The sequence below is a fragment of the Nyctereutes procyonoides genome, unplaced genomic scaffold (assembly GCF_905146905.1).
Source record: "Nyctereutes procyonoides isolate TBG_1078 unplaced genomic scaffold, NYPRO_anot_genome, whole genome shotgun sequence".
Classification (NCBI taxonomy): domain Eukaryota; kingdom Metazoa; phylum Chordata; class Mammalia; order Carnivora; family Canidae; genus Nyctereutes; species Nyctereutes procyonoides.
The window spans coordinates 35,567,032-35,586,652 of NW_026575131.1; the positions used below are offsets into that span (position 1 = coordinate 35,567,032).

Here is a 19,621-nt window from a genome sequence, read left to right on the forward strand (position 1 = left end):
TAATTTTATAACTGTGAGAAGTCTTTCAATATGACCCTCTCGAAAGAGCCCACTGAAGATGCAGAGCTTGGCATCTCCAAGCCCCAAGAAGGGGCCTATCCAGGGTTCAAATTAGAATTTAGAGGTACAGTTTGGCCCTTCACTCTGGTCAGCTATGTTCATAAATTATTCGTAAGCTGTTAACAGGGATGTGCTGTCCCAAACACCGAGCCTTACCTAAATGTGAATTGTCTGTAGCCAGCAGCCCCGTGCAGCAAAGCAGGAGGGAATAGCTGTGGGTTTAACTCGAGTTAATTCGAGGTGCTGATGTGGCACCTTACCTCCTTATTTTCCTTCCCTTGCAGTCTCGACACTGGCTCAGGACCAATACCTCACAGGCCTTCTGTGTGCCAATAGGTATTATTGGTAAAAGGCAGTCTAGAGTTGGGGCCCAGCCTTGGCTTGAGAGGCCAGTGTAGCCAAGTGAGAAGAGCTCCAGATTTGGAGTTGGGCACAGCTGATTCCCAGGATGCGCCATGCGCTGGTGGGCAGGTGCTCACCTGCAGGCTGACACCTGAGCCCCACAGAGCCTTCAGAACACTGAGCTGCCAGCTGGGCTCTCAGCTCCTACGACACCTCGACACCTCGATGGAACTGTAGCTCCCTTTAGTGTCTGTTTCCACTCAATCCCATTCCATGCCTCTCCCCTCATTTGCCAGGCGCTCCAGGAGTTTTGAGCAGGTTCATCTGAAGGAGAGTACTAGAGGATGGAAGGGAGAGGCCAAAGCTTTTCGAAGCCACGTCTCCCTTTCTCCTGATCTGGGGGCATGGGTGCTTTCTGGCAATAGCTGCATCTCTTCCAAGGTACCAGCTTCCACAGGGCTCTCACTGGGCAGCCCCTCCACACTTCGATTCCTATCTGGATGGCCACTGGGAGGGTGTCTCATTGTGACACCAAGGGTGTCCCTCCCTCCTGTTGTCCATCCTACCTTAGATAGGAGCTGCCTCCTGCTGGTGCTAATCACAGAATTGTTTCATTTTCTGCTTGGTTTCTGAGCTTCTCCAGCCCTTATGGAGCCAAACCCCTGAAGTGAACCCCTGCTGTTTGACACATCTAGAGTGATTTCTTTCTTTCTTTCTTTCTTTCTTTCTTTCTTTCTTTCTTTCTTTCTTTCTTTCTTTCTTTATTTCTTCTTTTCTTCCTTCCTTCCTTCCTTCCTTCCTTCCTTCCTTCCTTCCTTCCTTCCTTCCTTCCTTCCTTCCTTCCTTCCTTCCTTCCTTCCTTCCTTTCTTGTTTGTTTCTTAACATTTTACCCTAACTCCCTGGTCCAAGCCACAGTACATGTCACCCAGATAATTTCATGGACTCATGGTCTTTGTTTTTCAGTACAACAGCCAGAGAAATCCTGCTAAAACTCAAGTTGGTCATGTCATTCTCTGCTCAGAAACCAGTGACTTTCCATCCCACACAGAGCAAGAGGCAAAATCCCCACATGAGTCATGTGGTTGGGTCCCTGCTACCTCCATGATCTCATCCCCTACCTCACTCTCTCTCTCTCTCACTTTGCTCCTCACACTGGTCTCTTTGCTGTATGGTAAATATGCCAAACATCTCTGCCTCAGGGCCTTTGTACTTGTTCCTCTTGCTGGAAACTCCTTCCCCAAAATGAAATCACTGTTCCCTTACTTCCTTAAGGTCTCTACTCCAACCAAGGGCATCAGAGAGATCTCTCTTGACCATACTGTAAAAAGCAGCAAGTCCTTATTACACTAGAACAATGGGGCTGTTGTTCTCCATAAGAACATGCACTTCATCTGTCTTTTTCCATTAGACCTGGGGTCAGCAAACTTCTGTAAAGGGCCACATGGTAAATAGTTTAGGTTTTACAGACCATATGGTCTCTATTGGAACTAATCAACTTGGCCATTGTAATGCAAAAGCAGCCACAGAGGATACATAATCAGGTGGGCATGAATGCATTCCAATAAAACAATATTTACAAAAACAAGATGCAGGCTGGATTTGGCTCATGGGCCATAATTCCTCAACCTTCTCATTGGAACACGAGGTCCATTAAAGCAAATACTTTTGTCTAGTCTATTCTCTGGTGCTTCCCAGTGCCTGACATTCCAAAGCATGCGACATATACTAGTTACATAATGATATAGAACCTGCATTAATAAAGATAGTCACTATTTTCCTACTGCTCTCTCTCGGTGTAGCAAGAACACAAAAGTCACATGCAAGCTCTTTTAGCTTAACACAATTGTATTCAAGGAGCAGAATCACCAGCCCAGGACCCTCCAAAGGTTTTCATGGAACAGATTCTTGTTCCAAAAAGTGCAAGAAACAGTTGGTTAAGCAGCATGTACTACTTACTGTAGGACTTACTGGAGTCTTGATTATGCTACTGTGTATTGTGAATCTGCAAAGGGCTGGAAGAGGGGAAGGATGGATATGGCACTCCCTAAACCTACCGCACAGAGAAAGCTCTTCTGCTGAACGTTGCCACAGGCAGGAATTCAGTATTAAACATAATGAGACATGAGTGTACTTTATGAGGAAACTGAAAGTTTCTGAGATGAGATCTGCATTGGAAGGCAGTCAAGTGTTGGTGGCCCCAGAGCCAACAAGCATGGCAGGCAAGAACCCCACTCAGAGGACTCAATTAACTCTGCCCAGCAGGGGGTTGGTTTGGCCTCACTGGCTGGACCTGGTTTCTGAGCTGAGATGATTCAAGTGGCCAGCCTCACCCTCCCATCTGGAGCCTATAGATACCACTCAGTGACAGCCAAGGCTAACCATAATGCTGGTCCACAATTTTTTAAAAATTAAATTAAAAGATAAAATAAAATTCCATCCCTTCTCCTGGATATAAGTAAGTCAAGTTAATGAGGAGCTTACATCACTGAGAATGTTGAAGGCCTCGTTCAGAGCTATATCCAGCATTCCAATTCCTTTGGCAAAAAGTTTGTCCAGATGCTCCCTGAAGTGCTGGAACAATAAAGTAGAGAATTCATTAGCGTCCGAACTGTTACATGAAATGCCAACTTCAAATGAACAGGTGCACACTAAGGCCAACGAGTCTCAGACTGGAATGGTCATAATGCAATTTTATCCTTCAGAATTCAAAACATAAGAACTTAGTCAATATAAAATTTACCTTCTATATGCATTTTTCAGCTTTGACTGCATCCTAGGGGAAAAATTCATTGAATTCTGGCAGAAAGCACTTAATCTATCTGAAGTTCTTACTTTCCTTTCCAGTGTCATCTCCCATGACCCACTCCATCCCCTTCTATCCTCAATTATCCCACTGCTGATCACTTTTAGGACTCTGGACATGCTCTCCTCCATCTGGAACCCACTCTCCATCCATTTCCTTGCTTTCCCACCACACTTTTTCCCACCTACCTTTGGGACCTCAGTTTAGACATCACCCCTTTCCAGACTCCCATCTCTGAGACTGTTTCAGAATGCTTCCTTAGGACCCCATGCTGCATCCCATGCTCAGACCCGCCTTAGAACTTTGGATATACAACTGCCTGGGTAGATCCTGTCCCCACTCAAGACTGTGACATTCCCGAGACCAGGCATGTTCGATGGCCTACTCTGTCTCTCATGACAACCACACATCTGATATACAAAGGGTGCCCAAACCATCTCCAAAGAGCAAGGATAAAGACTGGATTACAAGGTAAGAACTGTGATTACGGCAAGGGGGACCCGGGCTAGAAATCAGAAGAGCTTCAAGGAATATGTAAGAATAGAAACAAATCCCTTCAGAAAAATCCCCAAGGCCCATCTGGCTATGTGGGTTCCACAGAAGCCCAGTACCAGCTGGAAATTAAAGGCAGCAAAGAGGTAAGGGTGGAGCCCATTATGTTTCTGCTTCTCAACAAAGAGGCAAGAGTGGGTCCAAGCATGTGCCCAGGGACACATGATCCTGTGGGATATCCACTGCCCCAAAGCTCGTGTCCACAGTGACACAGCTGCTTGGCATTATTTTCCAAAGGACCTATTCCAAAACCACTTATTTTCTACTGAAATGAATTACTCTTTCCTCAAAGGCATCCACACCCTTGTCTGCTGGAGAAACTGGATGTAGGAGTCACCAGGAGGCAGATGGGCAGGAAGGGTGTGCTCATGGAAAATGTTCACTGGTGATTTCCTGGCTGAGGAATGTCTTTCTCTTCTATGTCCTGGGACCCATCAACACCCCAAGCATTCCAACAGTACTGTGACACCTACTCATGGTTTGTCTGCCTTAGAACCCCAAAAGTGATTGCAGAATAAGAATAGATCATAGAGATTGACCCAAGGATGTGGCCAATGGCTCTCAGATGCTATTCTCTCCGAGCTCCCTCAGGAAGCAGCATGGGCCACTGATCATGGGATGGGCTGCGGGTCTGGTGGCAAACTGGACTGGAAAGTTCTGGTGGGAGAACTAGAGATTCAGGTTTAATGACAACAGACCTAACGTGAATCAAGGCTGGATTTGAAGTTGGCTGCTTATCTTAGGAATATTCATATAACCCACAAGACCCCTTCCTGAGGCAACCTTCCCTCGTGGCAATTGTGCCCTCATGCTCACCAAAGCAGCTATGGTTATGGAAACTGGCTTCACGTTAGGTCCTTAGCCAGTGTCATGCAATTGCATCCTTACGACAACCCTGTAAGGTTCCATCCACCCACTTTGCAGATGGGAAGAGTGAGGCTCAGCATGGCACCCAAATTCACACACCTCCTAGTTGTCTGGCCCAGGTCTCACCCCAGGTCTGTTTCACCCATTCTAATGCCTCCTTCATTCTGCTATATACCTGCTACTTTGTTTTGTTTTATTAGTACTCTGTATGCCAGGCACCAGCCACAAACTCTTATTCTCTACACCTGGATTATGGCTGGGCCTACAGGTAACTAACAGAGTTTACAGGCTTGAGTGATGGGAGAGAGAAATGCTGAGGCTGAGGGACCCAGGCAAACCACACAGCCAGGAACCAAGCCTTGTGCTTCTCTATTCTTGCTGCTGGGTGTCCAAGCCCCAGCAGGATGCTGAGCACTTGGCATGCCCTTCATGAGCACTCAGTCAACAAATTAGACAGTTAACTAAATCTGAGGAAGCCCAGGTGTCCTGGCTGTGGGTGGGCAGGAGGGGATCAAAACACATCAGTCTGCCTTCTCCAAGAATGTCTGCCCTTGAGACCTGACTTGTGGGCAAATAATGACCACCATAAAGGACTTCGGCTCAGCAGGAGTCACCTGAGGGTGGTCCCCACATACCCTACGGGACATGGAGCAGCGTGCCATGCCCATCATACAGCTTAGAGAGGCTGGACTTCAACCATCCCCAGGTTCACACTGCTGTGGCTAGACCCTGCCTCGACAAGTTCATTCTATCCATCTGATGTCATTTCTGTCAACTGCATTTAATTGTGCTTAGCCACACAAGTTTACACAGTATTGTTTTTTTTTTAATAACATAGCAACCCCATTTAATTTTTCTTTTAATCCATGTGTGGATGCATTTTCTTTTAATCCATGTGTCATGTGCCAAAAGACTGCTTCAGGCAATGGTTGCTTTTATTGTCGGACACTTGGAGTAAAATGCAATAACATGTCATGGAATTCCCCTCAATTCAATTTTATAACAAGATCAGCTCTGATTTTATGTCTTCATGGTACAAATCTGGCCCCTATATTACATGGAAAAAAATATGTCCCCAGGTTAAGGGTTTCCAAATGACATCACAGATGGACTCTCTGTTTCTTTCCCTCACCTCTCCTTCATGTCCAGACTCTGTTTTCTCCTATGCCATACCTGGACCAAATCTGCTTTATCACTCTGGTCTTCCAGACTGCATTTAACCCTCAGCCCACCTCTTGTCTTACATAAAACAGGGGCCTTGCCTTCCAGGGAACTATCTCCAGTGATGTGGCTCCACACCAAGAGCCGCCCTGTCCACTATGGCAGTCATGGGCTATATGTAGTCATTTACATTGAATTTAATTAAAATTACATAAAATTAAAAGCTCAGTTGTTTTGGCCCTAGCCACATTTCAAGTGCTCAATAGCCCCATGTGGCTAATGGCTATTGCACTGGACAGTGAAGATCAGAAAACATCTCCATTGTTGCATAAAATTCTATTGGGTAGAATTCATCTGGAGACACTTGGGCTAGACTAGCCTTTCCTCCTCACCAAGCCACTTACCAAGGCTGAGTTGAAGAAAATTCAAAAGCTCATACCCATATATATGATATGTGTGATTTTTGCCTATTGAATACCCATTCCTCTTCTTCTGATTTTCCTTCCCCCCAGCGCCTTGTAATTTGTATGTTTTGGGTGAGGCTAACATCTCTCTCCTTCCCAGATCAAGGGGTGAGCCCACTCATCAGACTTGACCAATTTGTTAATTCCATCCCAAATTCTACTAGGCACCATCAGCCATGGGCATATGACCCAAACCCTGGACCTCTACTGAAATGTGGTGAAGAAAACTCTCTCTACTGAGATTACCCAAAGGTAGGGAAGAAGCCTGAGGCTGCCAACAGCCATCAAGCCACTGGGCAGACAGAGCTCACCTAAATAAAGGTAATGGACAAGGAGAACAGAGCACATAATGGAGGGAGCAAGGGAGCATGGCTTAAGCTCTTAGAAACAGGCATGCCTGGCTTTTTCAGATAAATGAGCCAATAAATTTGCTCCTTTGCCTGACCAGATCTAGCTGGGTTTGGGCCACATAATTGAAAGGAAAGGACCTTGAGGACCACAACCATCACAATGACCCTGGCCAGGACAATGCCTCCAAAGCCCTGTCCCTGGATTACAATGGTTCTTTCCATCCTCCATCTCCCTCCTCCCCTTTCTAATCACTGCATAGCATCCAGTGGTTTACTTATGTCGTGTGAGTGCTTATGCCAGACAGAGTAAGGCACTTCACAACACACTCCTGGTGCACATGCATTTAATGCCCACTGGTTTCACTGCTCATGTCACGAAGTAATTTGCTAAGGAAGAATCCTAACCATGTGTACTCCAAGGGTAGTGTCTGCAAGAGAAGGAAGGGGCCTGGTCCACTGCTCTGCAGCCTCTTCATCAATACAGACTTCTTTTACTCTCCGTTGTGTTTGCACTAAGATTCAAGATGCATCATATTTAATGCAATCACATTATAATTATTGTATGTAAGTAATTGCTATTTAGACTACATGGACTCTGGGGAAAAAAAATGAACTAAAATTCAGGAGACTGAATCCTAGTTCTGGTTATGCTATTTACCAGCTATGAGACCCTAGAGTCAAGTTGCTTTGGCTCTCAGGCCTCGGTTTTGCTCCCTGTGAAATAGGGATGGGAATGCTGCTGCCCAGCGGTGGGAAGAGTAAGTGTGCATCAGTGCCTCCAAGCAGCAGGATGCCAATTCCTGTCTGGCCACTCACCCTCTCTCAACCCCTCAGTCAGACACTGCCTACATCTGGGCCTCCAGCTCTCTCTTAACACAGGGGGTATTAGGCTGACCTCTCACTGATAGAACAGAAAAGAAATCTGAAAGAACAGTGATGACAGAAAAATGGGAGACTATCTCAATTTCATATTCACTATAATAAATACATGAAAAAAAATCCTACAAATCAATCGATTTTTCAAATATCTCCTCAAAGACCTTCTATGCCAACGTCCTGGTTTGCAGCTTTACACTCTGAGATGGGCCTTGGAAAATGACTTCTTGTGCCCTGTGACGGCCAGGTTCTATTACATGGGGAAAGACACATGGTTGATTTCACCAACACTGAGACCCAAGTGTCTTCCAGAGCTAACTACAGAGAACAGAAAGTTCAAGACTGCCTGAGCCAGGAAGGCACACCCCAACTGTGTGCCAGAAGGTGGCTAGTTTTCATTATTTTTCTAAATTAAAATAAACAATTTATTGGGAATGGTGACAGTTCCATTTTATTACTGAACTTCAGCAAAGGAGGAGGAGAGTGGCTTTTTATCTTGGCTTCACGCACTCATGCAGCATATGCTGCTGCCCAGGAAAAGGCTTCGCTTCCAAAGCAATTAGTGCAGCTTAATGCCTGGGGAGATAACCAGGAGCGCCACAGCCCCGCGCACCGAGCGCCAACAGGCACAGCACGGCTGCTTATCTCCATGAAACAGTCACCACATCCAGGCCAGCGGAGGGTCCTGCAGAAATAACCCTCTCCCTCCACCACATTTGATTTAGTTGAATCAACACTGATAGTGCCCTCTGTGATAATAGCAATCATGTTTTTTCCCTGTCTACATATTTATTACGAATGCTTGAGTCCTCCCAATTAAAAGCAGAGGACTAATAGGAAAAGTGGACATCAGGAGACAAAAGTCATCCCTCGTCCACAGAGCTGGTGGTCCTGGCTAGAAGGATTTAGGGGGGAGGCTAACAGCCCTGAAACACTGGCATTCAGTAGACCTGCATTGTGCACCCACTAGGTGTGGAGGAGAGTCACAACATCATCTCATCTGAAATTGTCTGAAATTTCAGAAATTGTCTCACCCGAGTCCTCCAGTGGCGGCCAACATTGGCCAAATAACAACTGTACGCGAGGCACCATGTGCTTTTCATGCATCATCTCTCCTGGTCCTCTTAATATCCCTAAAAGGTACTATCAGGTTCCTGTTTGACGTATCAATGAATGGACTCTCCAGAAGTGGTGAAATGTTTGTCCAAGGTAATAGAGCAAATAAGAAAGGGAGTCTCAAAATACTGAGCCCCATACCTGAACTCCCATCAACATAGCTCCTCCCAACACTTGGAGCACATTTCTCCACACCCCTGACAAAGTACAGCTGCAGGGACACGTGTATGGAGTCTGTAGGATCATGTGCAAAGCCATGACCACATTCAGGGCCTGCTTCATGGGCTAGTGACCCATGCAGTCACACTGGGCCCTGTACTCAGAAGAGCCCTGTGCTTGGTTTAATGCTATATACTATCATTCTCTTAAAATTCCAAATATTTTTACTTTTGAACCTGTGACTTATAAGTGAAGTCCCATGGAACAAGATCATGCATATGAGCAGAGAGGGTATGGGAAGTGTGTGTGTACCCAGTGTTCCTTGCTGCCTGTTCACACCTGGCATTCACAATGGCCGGGAGCACAGAATCCTGGAGAACAGGACCGGCCTTCATCAAATGTGCCTGACTTTGTTACTTAGCACTGTGCTGTAGGGTGGCTTAAGGCACATGTTTATTGACAAACTAAAATTAAGAAGCTAAAAGTGAGGGTACCCTGTACTGGCTCTCCTACTGGCAGCTCTATCAGTAATAGATATGATACCACTTGCCTTCTCAAATAGGGACATCACTCATGTCAGTAAAGTCAGCCTGAACAGACAAGCAGCATCTGTCTCCTTCTAATGTCAGACCCCTCACTGAAATGTCTGTGCTCCTACTGCCACTGAGCTGCAAACACAAAGCACGGGAGCCCGTTGGCCAGGGATCCAGAGGGCAACCATACCTGTCTTCTGACCTGACTAGGATAGATAGGAGGCCACAACATGAGTTAGCAGAAATATGGACTCTTCGTCCTGATATCATTCCTCCTGACAGCACCCCTTCAACCTCAACCCTGGGGTGACCCTCCCAGGCTCCAGTTTAGTCTGAGAGATCCCCTGGCTAAACTTCACTGCATCTTTTGGGTACACACACACACACACCAGGAACCTAGGACAGCACTCCGTCAATACAGTTTACAGGAAGGCACACACCTCATGGCATTGTTACTTCTAAGCCCATGCTCCAGTAAATCAGATTGCCATTTGATTCCAGTGTGGAAAGTAGACAGTGACATGAAAACAGAATGGCCCAAGAGGCTAGTGGTATTAAAGAGCAGGCCCAGATGTTTGCAATTTGGGGGAGAAAGTACAGACACCGAGGGGACTTTGTCTGAGTCGGTCCCAGTCTCTCCTTAACATCATTTATATCAAATTAAAGTGTCTGAAGGTAGCAGCTGTTTAATACTAATGCCAAATTGGAGACAAGATAGATCTCCTGGACGTGAACAGCAAACACTGTTTCATACCAGGTGGTCACATTAGTGACGACATCATTTTGATGGCAAAAACACTACTCATGCCAGATGAGATGAGCCCAGAACTGGTGAATCTCTACAATTGGAAAATACCTCAGGTGGGACAGGTGCCTCCAGCAAAGCCATCCATGGCGGAGCAAGTCTGTGCCCAGGACGCCTCACGCCCATACCTTATTAGTTCATTGTCCTCTCAGTCAGGTGTCTGAGGAAACCTGCTCTGTGCACCTGAGAGAGCAAAGCCACCACTCAAGCACTTTTTGGACAGAAGTACCTTGTTTGTGTCTCAACTCCATGCGATGTTGTGTGTATAAACAGTAGGCCTTGCCCTTCCCATCTTTCTGACATTTCTAAAGGTCCAAGTTCATCCTCTATAAACTTTATGAAAACATTGATTTGATTCAAATTTGCTTCTTGGAGGAAGAATGCTTCCATCAGCTTCAGTGTGCAAGAGCAGAGAGAAGTCACAGTTTTAGTTCATTCCAAACATGGTGCCAAGCTCTGTGGAAGCTTGGACTCTGAAGACATGTGTATTTAGAGTCAGCATCCAGGGAGAACGGAATGCAGAGGCAGCCCTGGGGATGCGGAGGGCTCGTCTTCATCAAACCATCCCCTCCCGGTCAGGGTCAGGAGGACACAGATGCAAAGTTACAGTGGAAGGTGGTGGATGCCGAGAACACACATCTGGAGTCACGGTCCGGGGGCTGGTGATGGATGTGCCCTGACCCACCTCCTGCTCCCCCACTCGGTGACAGCAACACTCATTTCTGGGACAGCCTGGCAAGGATGTGTGACCCCAGGAGATGACTAAATGAGAACTTTTCCTTAGAATCACTTGGAAGATTTGTGTAGCTTTATAAAACTTGAACTCAATTAAAATGTATTTGTTTCAATTATCTCTGTATTTTACCAAATTAATTACACATGGATATCAAATTTAATTGCCTGAATGGAAGAATCCATTCTCAGTCAAGTCTGAGAATAAACAAATACCCCGTATGGCATTGTGATTTTTTTTTAAGGGTAGTATCAACATTTGACCAGTTTCCTACTGATGGAAATTTAGTTTTTCAGTGTCTTATTGTTTCGGATACTACTACAGTAAACATTTTTGTACACACATCACAGTACCACAATGTATATGTGTATAGTAATACCGGTATAACAATTTCACAGAAAGAAAGTTATTAGGTTGATAATTTCTTCATTTAGACCATGCAGAGTTACAATGAGAATTTAATGAGATCATGTAGACAAAGTGCTTAATACAGTCCAGCCTACATATTAAGCAGTCCGTAAAGGTTAGGTCTGACTAGTAGGGCACAGATGGCACTGTATTTTGAGACTATTCAAGTACCCAAATAGAAATTCTAAAAACAAAAACAAAAAACCCCTACAAGTCTACCTACAGCAAAAGGAAAGTCATTGGCTCCTATTAGAGGACAACTGGGAGCAAGGATTCAATGATGCATTCCGGGCTGGGCCTCTGTGTGTCTCGCTCCTGGAACCACCTGGCTTCATCCCCACCAGCAAGCTCTTGAGCACACAGCTGCCTACATCACTGGTGTCACACTTACCTGGGTCAGCCTGCCCAGTGGCCAGAGCTAATGTCAGATGGCTAATGCCATTCTGTTTTGATCTGCCAGATAAAAACAGAATGCCCAGTCTACTTTGAATTTCAGATAAGCAACAAATAAACTTTGAATTTCAGAGAAGCAAACGTGGAAATATACCCAATGTTTATCTGAAATTCAAAAGTAAGTGGGTGCCCTGTTTGTTTATCTGTTTGGCTAAATATGGCACCTCTACACCAGACCAATTTCCACAATATTTTAATCAGAAAAATCCCCAGAAATACTCTGATTAGCCTAGCCTACGTCATGTGTCTGGGTCTACGCCAATCGGGTGGCCAGAAAACAGGACTGCTAATTTACCCAGGTCTGGATCGTGTGCCCATTTTTGAACTTGAGGTTGCAGCAGCAAGAGCTGGGGAAAGTCTCACCTAACCTTTACCAAGCAAATTTGGTACAGACAGAGGGATTTCACAGAGAGGAGGAAGGAGGGGGATTCAGGGAGAGGAGGAAGGAGGGGGATTCAGGACAGAGAAGAGCTCAGCACCATTGATGTATGAGCCGCTTGTGGGTGAGGTGCAGTCCTTCACTGGCTTAGTCCACATTCTGAATGGGCTGACACAGTCAGGGAAGCAAAGACGTGTCCAAATACACACACACACACACACACACACACACACACTTCCATAGTGAGAGCAAGTGCTTTACTCTGCAGCACATTGACAGGCAAACACATGTAGAGAGGAGATAAGAAACAAATGGTAGCTTTTCTCAGAGAAAATCTCAATATGCCTCTAAAAAGCTAGGGTAAAGGATTTCTAGAAAATAGTGGTCCTGCAAATGGTTGAGGTCTAGCAGAAAGAATGCCTGACACAGAAGAAAAGATAACACTGCTGATAACTAGTATTTATTGGGTGCTTTCTGCACACCAGCCTTGGCTTGATCACTCATGAGGAGTGTGTCCTTCAAGCTTTACAACAAGCTCAAGAGATATAGCATTCTCACTACCCTCATTTTATAAATGGAGAACAGATTGAGATGGTTCACATCACTTGACAAGATCTCACAACTAATAAGTGGCAGGGCTGAAATTTAAATCCAAGCATCCTTAAATTATATACATTCACTGCCCCCCCCAAAAAAAACCCCACTTTTTATTACAAAAAATTTTAGTTATCAACTCTTGGTGAATCTTATTTTATCAATATCTCACCACCACTCTCTTCCATCTCCCTGATAGAAGCCAGCCTCCAAGATAGCCTCCGATGATCCTCCCCTCCTGATATTCACACTCTTGTGTAGGGCCCTTACAGGGATCCTGTTCTGGGATCCACAGTTAGGCTTTGTACCAAGAGAAGACAGCAGTGATGATACAACATTTGCAAGGTCTGGTTGTAAATGACACTGTGGCTTCCATTGTGGTGGCTTTCCCAATCTCTATTGGATAATTCACTCTATGGAGGCCAACTAGTTTGATGGGAACAGCCTAAAAGAGTTGCCACATGGTAAGACACTGTAGCTTCCAGCCAACAGCTATAAAGGAACTGAAATATCTTCCCAACAGCCACATAAATGAGCTTACAGTCGATCTTCCATCCTATCAAACATTCAGATGATTGTAGCCCTCAGCCAGCCACCTGCATGCAACCTTATGAAAGACCTTGACCCAGAACCATCCAGCCAAGCCACTCCTAGGTCTGTGACCCTCAGAAAGTGTGTGAAATAATGGATGTTTCTTGTTTTAAGCTGTTACATTCTGGGGTAATTTGCACTACAACAATAGATAATGGACACTTTCAGCCAGATTATTATTTTGAAGCATATCCCAGACATCACATGATTTCATCTGTGAACATATCAATATAATATGTGCCTCTGAAAGAAAAATACTTTTAAAACAAAAAGCATAATAGTCATTCTACATTATTTCAATCACAGTCACAGTATGAATCAGGATCCAAATAAAAGTCCCCACATTGTGCTTTATTTGAGGGGTCTCATATCTCTCATTCTAGAGTTTTCTCTTCATTATTTTTATCACATTTTTCTTTTTTAAAAAAGATTTTATTTACTTATTCATGAGAGACAGAGAGAGAGAGGCAGAGACACAGGCAGAGGGAGAAGCAGACTCCCTACAGGGAGTGTGATGTGGGACTCAATCCCAGGACCCTGGGACCATGACCTGAGCCAAAGGCAGTCAGTCACTCAACCACTGAACCACCCAGGTACCCTTTTCTCATAATTTTTCATTATGAAATCAAGTCGTTTGTCATGAAGAGTGTCTCAGAATCCAAGTTTTACTGATTGCCATTCTGAGGTGTCATTTAACATGTTCTTCTGTCCCCTACACATTAGTAAACTGATAGTTAGACTTAGGGCTTGATCACATTCAAGGTTGACTACTTATGGATAGATGGATATATTTATTTCATTTATGCTGCTGATATTTCCCTATACTGTCTGGTAGTCTTCTTGTGATGCTGACAGCCACAGATGCTCAATGCCTAGATTCATTAATTCATAAAGGATTGTATTTTAATTCTATTAACACTCATAATTTATTAAATATTTACAGAAATTTCTAGAGAGAGAAGCTTCCCTTCTCACACTATTGAACCGACTGAGGAACCATTTGTAGAGGAAATTTGGGTAAATGCTTACTGCTCTTCATTCCTTCATTGGCTTTCAAAATAATGATTGGTCCAAAAGTGACCAATAAGGGGTTCCCTTCCTCTTTTTTTTTTTTTTTTTGAGTATCATTATGAAGTTGTGGTTTTGCTGATTCATGTTTTTTATCATCAGCATGAACTGTGAACACATGAACATATACATCATGTGTTTCTATCAGTTGATAATTTTTTAGGGAGAAATGCTCAATTTATTCCATCTTTGGCCAGTGGGAGCCCCTTCCCTTTAGGGTTGCAACCAGGTCCTTTGACAGGAGTTAATATCTTCTGCTCTCACAATGGACAAGGTGGGCCAGGTTCATCTTCTTCACTTCCTGACCTGTCCTAACCTAGAATCGGCCATTTTTCCAAGGAGCCCAATAAAACCCCCCATTCTTAATCACTCACACTCTACATAGCTTTTGTGGTTTTCTTGTGTAACACCTGGGAAATGAGAGGGAAGGAGAAACAGAAGAAAAAGTAAAAATGCACTGCCTGAAGAGTCAGAGAAGCAAAAGTCCCTGGAGAAGCTCACGAAGGGCACACAATGTGGTGTGATTCTCACAGTGAGCCAAGGACAAGGAAATAAAGTGGGGAAGTACTTCCTAGACACAAGTCTGGAATTTACTCCAGGAAGAGGAAACATGGTAAGACAATAAAAGATGGAGCTAGAAGATGAACTTTATGAAAGGAGCAGGATTTGCATGCTTAACTAGGGTAGGCTCTGTGCTTGGCCAAACAGTAGTGAGAACTCCAATTTTACTACCTCAGTACTGGAAGGGGCCTCCAAGTGTGTCCATTTAATCTAAGCCCCATCTGTACTGGGACAGTGAAGTCTGACTGTATTGACCTCACATCTTTCTTATTACAGACTCTTCTTCCTTGTCTCCATGGTACACATCTTATCTCAATATCCTTAGCTTGCTGCTGGCTCATATGCATTCAATGAATCACCAAATACTGATTAAGAATTCCATGAAATGGACATACTATATTTGATCAATTAAGCAAGAGCAGATCTTGTGTACAGACTGCATTCAATACAGATATATGTGAGAGTAACCAGAGCCATCAAGGAAAGGCTCACAGTAATTTGACAGTACACAGAAGGAGCACTGAGGGAGGGACCAGAAATTAAGTAGGCAAAGACAAGTAGACTAAGCCATGAGAGTTGTAGGTAGAGAAACAGCATGTGCCAAGGTCCTGTGCCAGGAAGAAATGGACCACACATAAATAACTGTAATAAGGTCACTGAGCACAGAGAGGGAAAAGAAACATAGCTTAGAGAGACAGGAAGGATCCAGTTCCTGGTAGGACCTTGTAGGCAACATTCAGGACTGTTTTCAATAAATTATTCATTAGAAGTTATTAAGGCTCCCAAGGCTTTAAGCCTCAGAGCTAAGATAGAATGACATAATGTGGAACAAGAAGCCTTTCCCAGGGACTCCCAGCTCAGCAGCAGGGGGACCATGAGAGTAAACCAGAGCACAGACTTCACAGAACAGGTGACAGAGGCCTAGGGCCATCAATACACTGAAAAACAAAATGGCAGTAATCCACAGGAAATAGACGCACTGATCCTCAATCACAGGACATGAGGTCAACAGAGAGCTTTATAGACAGCAGGCATGCTCTCATTCCAGGAAATTTAAGATTCAGTCACTGGCAAGGTGAACAAAAGAGCAGAAGAAATCACTCCAGCAAAGAATTTTATGACATGTGAATAAAGGAGTTTTAAACAATATTTTATTTATTTATATGAGAGAGAGAGAGAGAGAGAGAGAGAGAGGCAGAGACACAGGCAGAGGGAGAAGCAGGCTCCATGCAGGGAGCCCGATGAGGGACTTGATCCCAGGACTCCAGGATCACACCCTGGGCCGAAGGCAGGTGCTAAACCACCGAGCCACCCAGGGATCCCCAAGGAATTATTTTTTTAATTCACTGTCATCGTAAGATTATATACACAACTCCTATAAATATCCGGGTTGTTTTCTTGGAAGGAAAACGCCTCTTTACAAATGTGAAGTCTACCTGACAAGTAAAAATGCCAATTACTAAACATGTATATGATAAGAAGTCCCGTGTCTCAAAGTCACAGATCAACCGAATAGCAACTCCGCCAAGTCCTGCTACTTTGATCTACTTACTGGGGACAGTCTCACAATGTTCCTTATTGGTATCCCCCCGGGCAGGTCGCCCATGCTGCTTGTCCTCCTGCCCAGCCATGCAGGCAGTGCAGACACACAGGGGATGCAGGGGCCCATCTTCAGCACACAGACTGCCGGGCTGGGGAAGGCCTCTCTGCTGCTGGTGTGCCAGTCCTCCCAGCCGGCTCAAAAATCAGGTTTTTCTCATGGTGATCGGTGTCCTCCCACTAAGTATCTAGCCTTGTCCTCCCCAGGTGTCCGGGCATCCTCCCGGTGCCCTGGATGTTATCTGCTTCTCTGCCTGGCATTTAATTTAATCTCTACTCCCCTCTCATTGAAATTAAAGGGACTTTAGGAAGAAAATCATTATTCCCATCACGTAGAGAAAAAGAGCAAAATATGCTAATCACCTGGCTTCTGGATAATGCTCTTCACAAATCTAATAAAGGCAGGAGCAGAAGTAGGTCCATTATCTGGGGTTCACACCCTCTGTGGGCAGCCTCTGACTTCAGCTGCACGAGTCTGTCTGTTCTCTCCTCTGTTGCGCTGGGTCTCTGCGGGGCTTCTGACCCAGGTGAGCTACGATTACGAGTCAGCAGCACGGTGGTTAAAGTGTTGGTAGCCTGGGTCTGGGATCTCTGGGATCGGTCTGGAAAAGGGACTTGCAGTCCACCTAGGTCAAAGGTGTCCCAGCCAGGAGATGCTCAGCCATTAAAAAAAAAAAAAAAAAAAAAAAAGAGTGTCTCCTCTGACAGGGAGCAGCGCTGTATGGAGGTCACCTTATCAGCTCCGCAGGTTGTCAGGTGTGAGCCCTGCTCCGCTCCCTGAGGAGAGCCGAGGAAGGGGAAGGAGGCCAGCTGGGAGAGGGGGCAGGCTGGGTGATCCCAACAACGGGACCCGACTACGAGGACACCCGCGCGCTTTCTTTAAACCTGTCCTTTTCACCTGCTCCTTCAGAGAATATGCTACAGCACCAGGAGTAGCTTAATACGATGTCTGATCTTTTCGAAAAGATAAAACACAAACACCCCTCTAACATTATGTGTGCTGAAATTCATTTATTTAAAAAAGAAAATGCCACACGACTCACATATGGAATTCTGCAAGAGGCACTGAATTTTTTTTTTTTTTTTTTTACTCTTCTCCTTCCTTCAGCTCTCTGCCAGAATCTGAATGTCATTTTCAGGGTAGCATCATGTATTAAATACAACCTTCCCAAAGATGGTAATTCTGGTCCAAGTCTGCAAAGATTCTCCTGAGTATTCCATCCTTTTTCTGCTACCAAGTCAGGGAAAAGAATGAATGGCCAGGTACCTCAGGCTTCATCCTTCCACGTGTCTAGTTTTATGGAAACTTCTCCTCTGGACTCAAGAGCAAGCATACTACGTAACAAGATGTCCTCTTCTGGTCAACGTGTTAGATGAAAACTGACTTCACTGCTGAATGTTTGGAGTCAAAGTGGCATCCTGAGGATCATGGGGACAAAGACAAGAGACCACCCCATTGAACCCTCTTGCACTGTTGGTGGGAATGTGAACTGGTGCAGCCACTCTGGAAAACTGTGTGGAGGTTCCTTAAAGAGTTAAAAATAGATCTGCCCTATGACCCAGCAATTGCTCTGCTGGGGATTTACCCCAAAGATACAGATGCATGAAACCGGGACACCTGCACCCCGATGTTTCTAGCAGCAAGGTCCACAATAGCCAAACTGTGGAAGGAGCCTCGGTGTCCATCGAAAGATGAATGGATAAAGAAGATGTGGTTTATGTATACAATGGAATATTACTCAGCCATCAGAAATGGCAAATACCCACCATTTGCTTCGATGTGGATGGAACTGGAGGGTATTATGCTGAGTGAAATAAGTCAATCGGAGAAGAACAAACATTATATGGTCTCATTCATTTGAGGAATATAAACAATAGTGAAAAGGAATAAAGGGGAAAGGAGAAAAAATGAGTGGGGAATATCAGAAAGGGAGACAGAATATGAGAGACTCCTAACTCTGGGAAACGAACAAGGGGTGGTGGAAGGGGAGGTGGGTGGGGGGTTGGGGTGACTGGGTGATGGGCACTGAGGGGGGCACTTGATGGGATGAGCACTGGGTGTTAATGCTATATGTTGGCAAACTGAACTCCAATAAAAAAATAAAAATAAATTAAAAAAAGACCACACCATTAAGGGGGTGCCAAGAATTTAGAGAGGGTCATTTCTGAGCTGCTCAACAATGATCTTCCAAATAACTTCCTAACACAGAAATACAGTCTGAGAAATGGTCAACAATGTCACTGGACTCAAAACCATACTCAGTTCCATGTAACTCCCACATAAGAAATGTCACGCACAAAGGACAATTTTAACATGCATTTCAGTCCAGTCTGGCTGTGTTCATGCTTTCCCCAGGCCCAGTCATGACTTAGAGGGAAAGCTCTCTCTCGAAGGTTATTGCTGCAAGAGGCTTGGCCAAACCACACGATCGGGCTCCCAGTTGTAACCCTCACCTATACATACTTCCCTGGGTTCTAGGAGAAGACTGGGATCTCCCCTGCATCATGACCACATGCTTGCAAAGAGGATGACACTACTTCTTGGTGAAGGAGAAACGATGAAAGTTCGGTATTAGAGGTGTTTGAAAAGAAGATCCAAATGTGGGCCCTGGAAAACTCTGGAACATAGAAGCCAGATAGTCATATCTAGTCTTTCAAATGAAGCAGCTTTCAAGCAAGCCTGTGTTGAACTCTATCATGCAGTGTGCACTGGAGTAGAATCTTGAGGTGGGCAGGGGATGGCAACTGACTTTAAAAGTATGCGTGATTATTCTATGCATTACTGACTAAAATCTGCTGTTCTAGGGGCACCTCGGTAGCTCAGTCGGTTGAGCATCTGACTCTTGATTTCAGCTCAGGTCATGATCTCAGGGTGGTGAGATCATGTGCAGGGCTCCATGCTCAGCAGGGAGCCTGCTTGAGATTCTCTCCCTGCCCCCCCAACGCCCCACACTGCTCTGCACTTGCTCGTTCTGTCTCTTAAGTAAACAAATAAATCTTTCAAAGCTCTGGGAAGTCCTACAGCAAAGAAATTTATTTAAATGTGTTTAATCTGCCATTTCTAAGCTTTATTTGATCATAAAACCTCCTGTTCCCTGTTCCCCATCAGTACATCTATTCACATCTCATTCTGGAAGTAATTTTTC

At 44.8% G+C, this 19,621-nt stretch overlaps 1 protein-coding gene across 1 annotated transcript in view; it reads right to left on the bottom strand.

The window, feature by feature from the left end:
- The window catches only part of CACNA2D3 (calcium voltage-gated channel auxiliary subunit alpha2delta 3), an 842,189-nt gene that overhangs the window by 385,622 nt on the left and 436,946 nt on the right, over positions 1–19,621 (bottom strand). Inside the window, exon 10 of the mRNA XM_055342619.1 lies at positions 2,885–2,974. Within this exon, the coding sequence (XP_055198594.1) occupies positions 2,885–2,974 (90 nt within the window). The remainder of the gene's footprint in view (positions 1–2,884; positions 2,975–19,621) is intronic.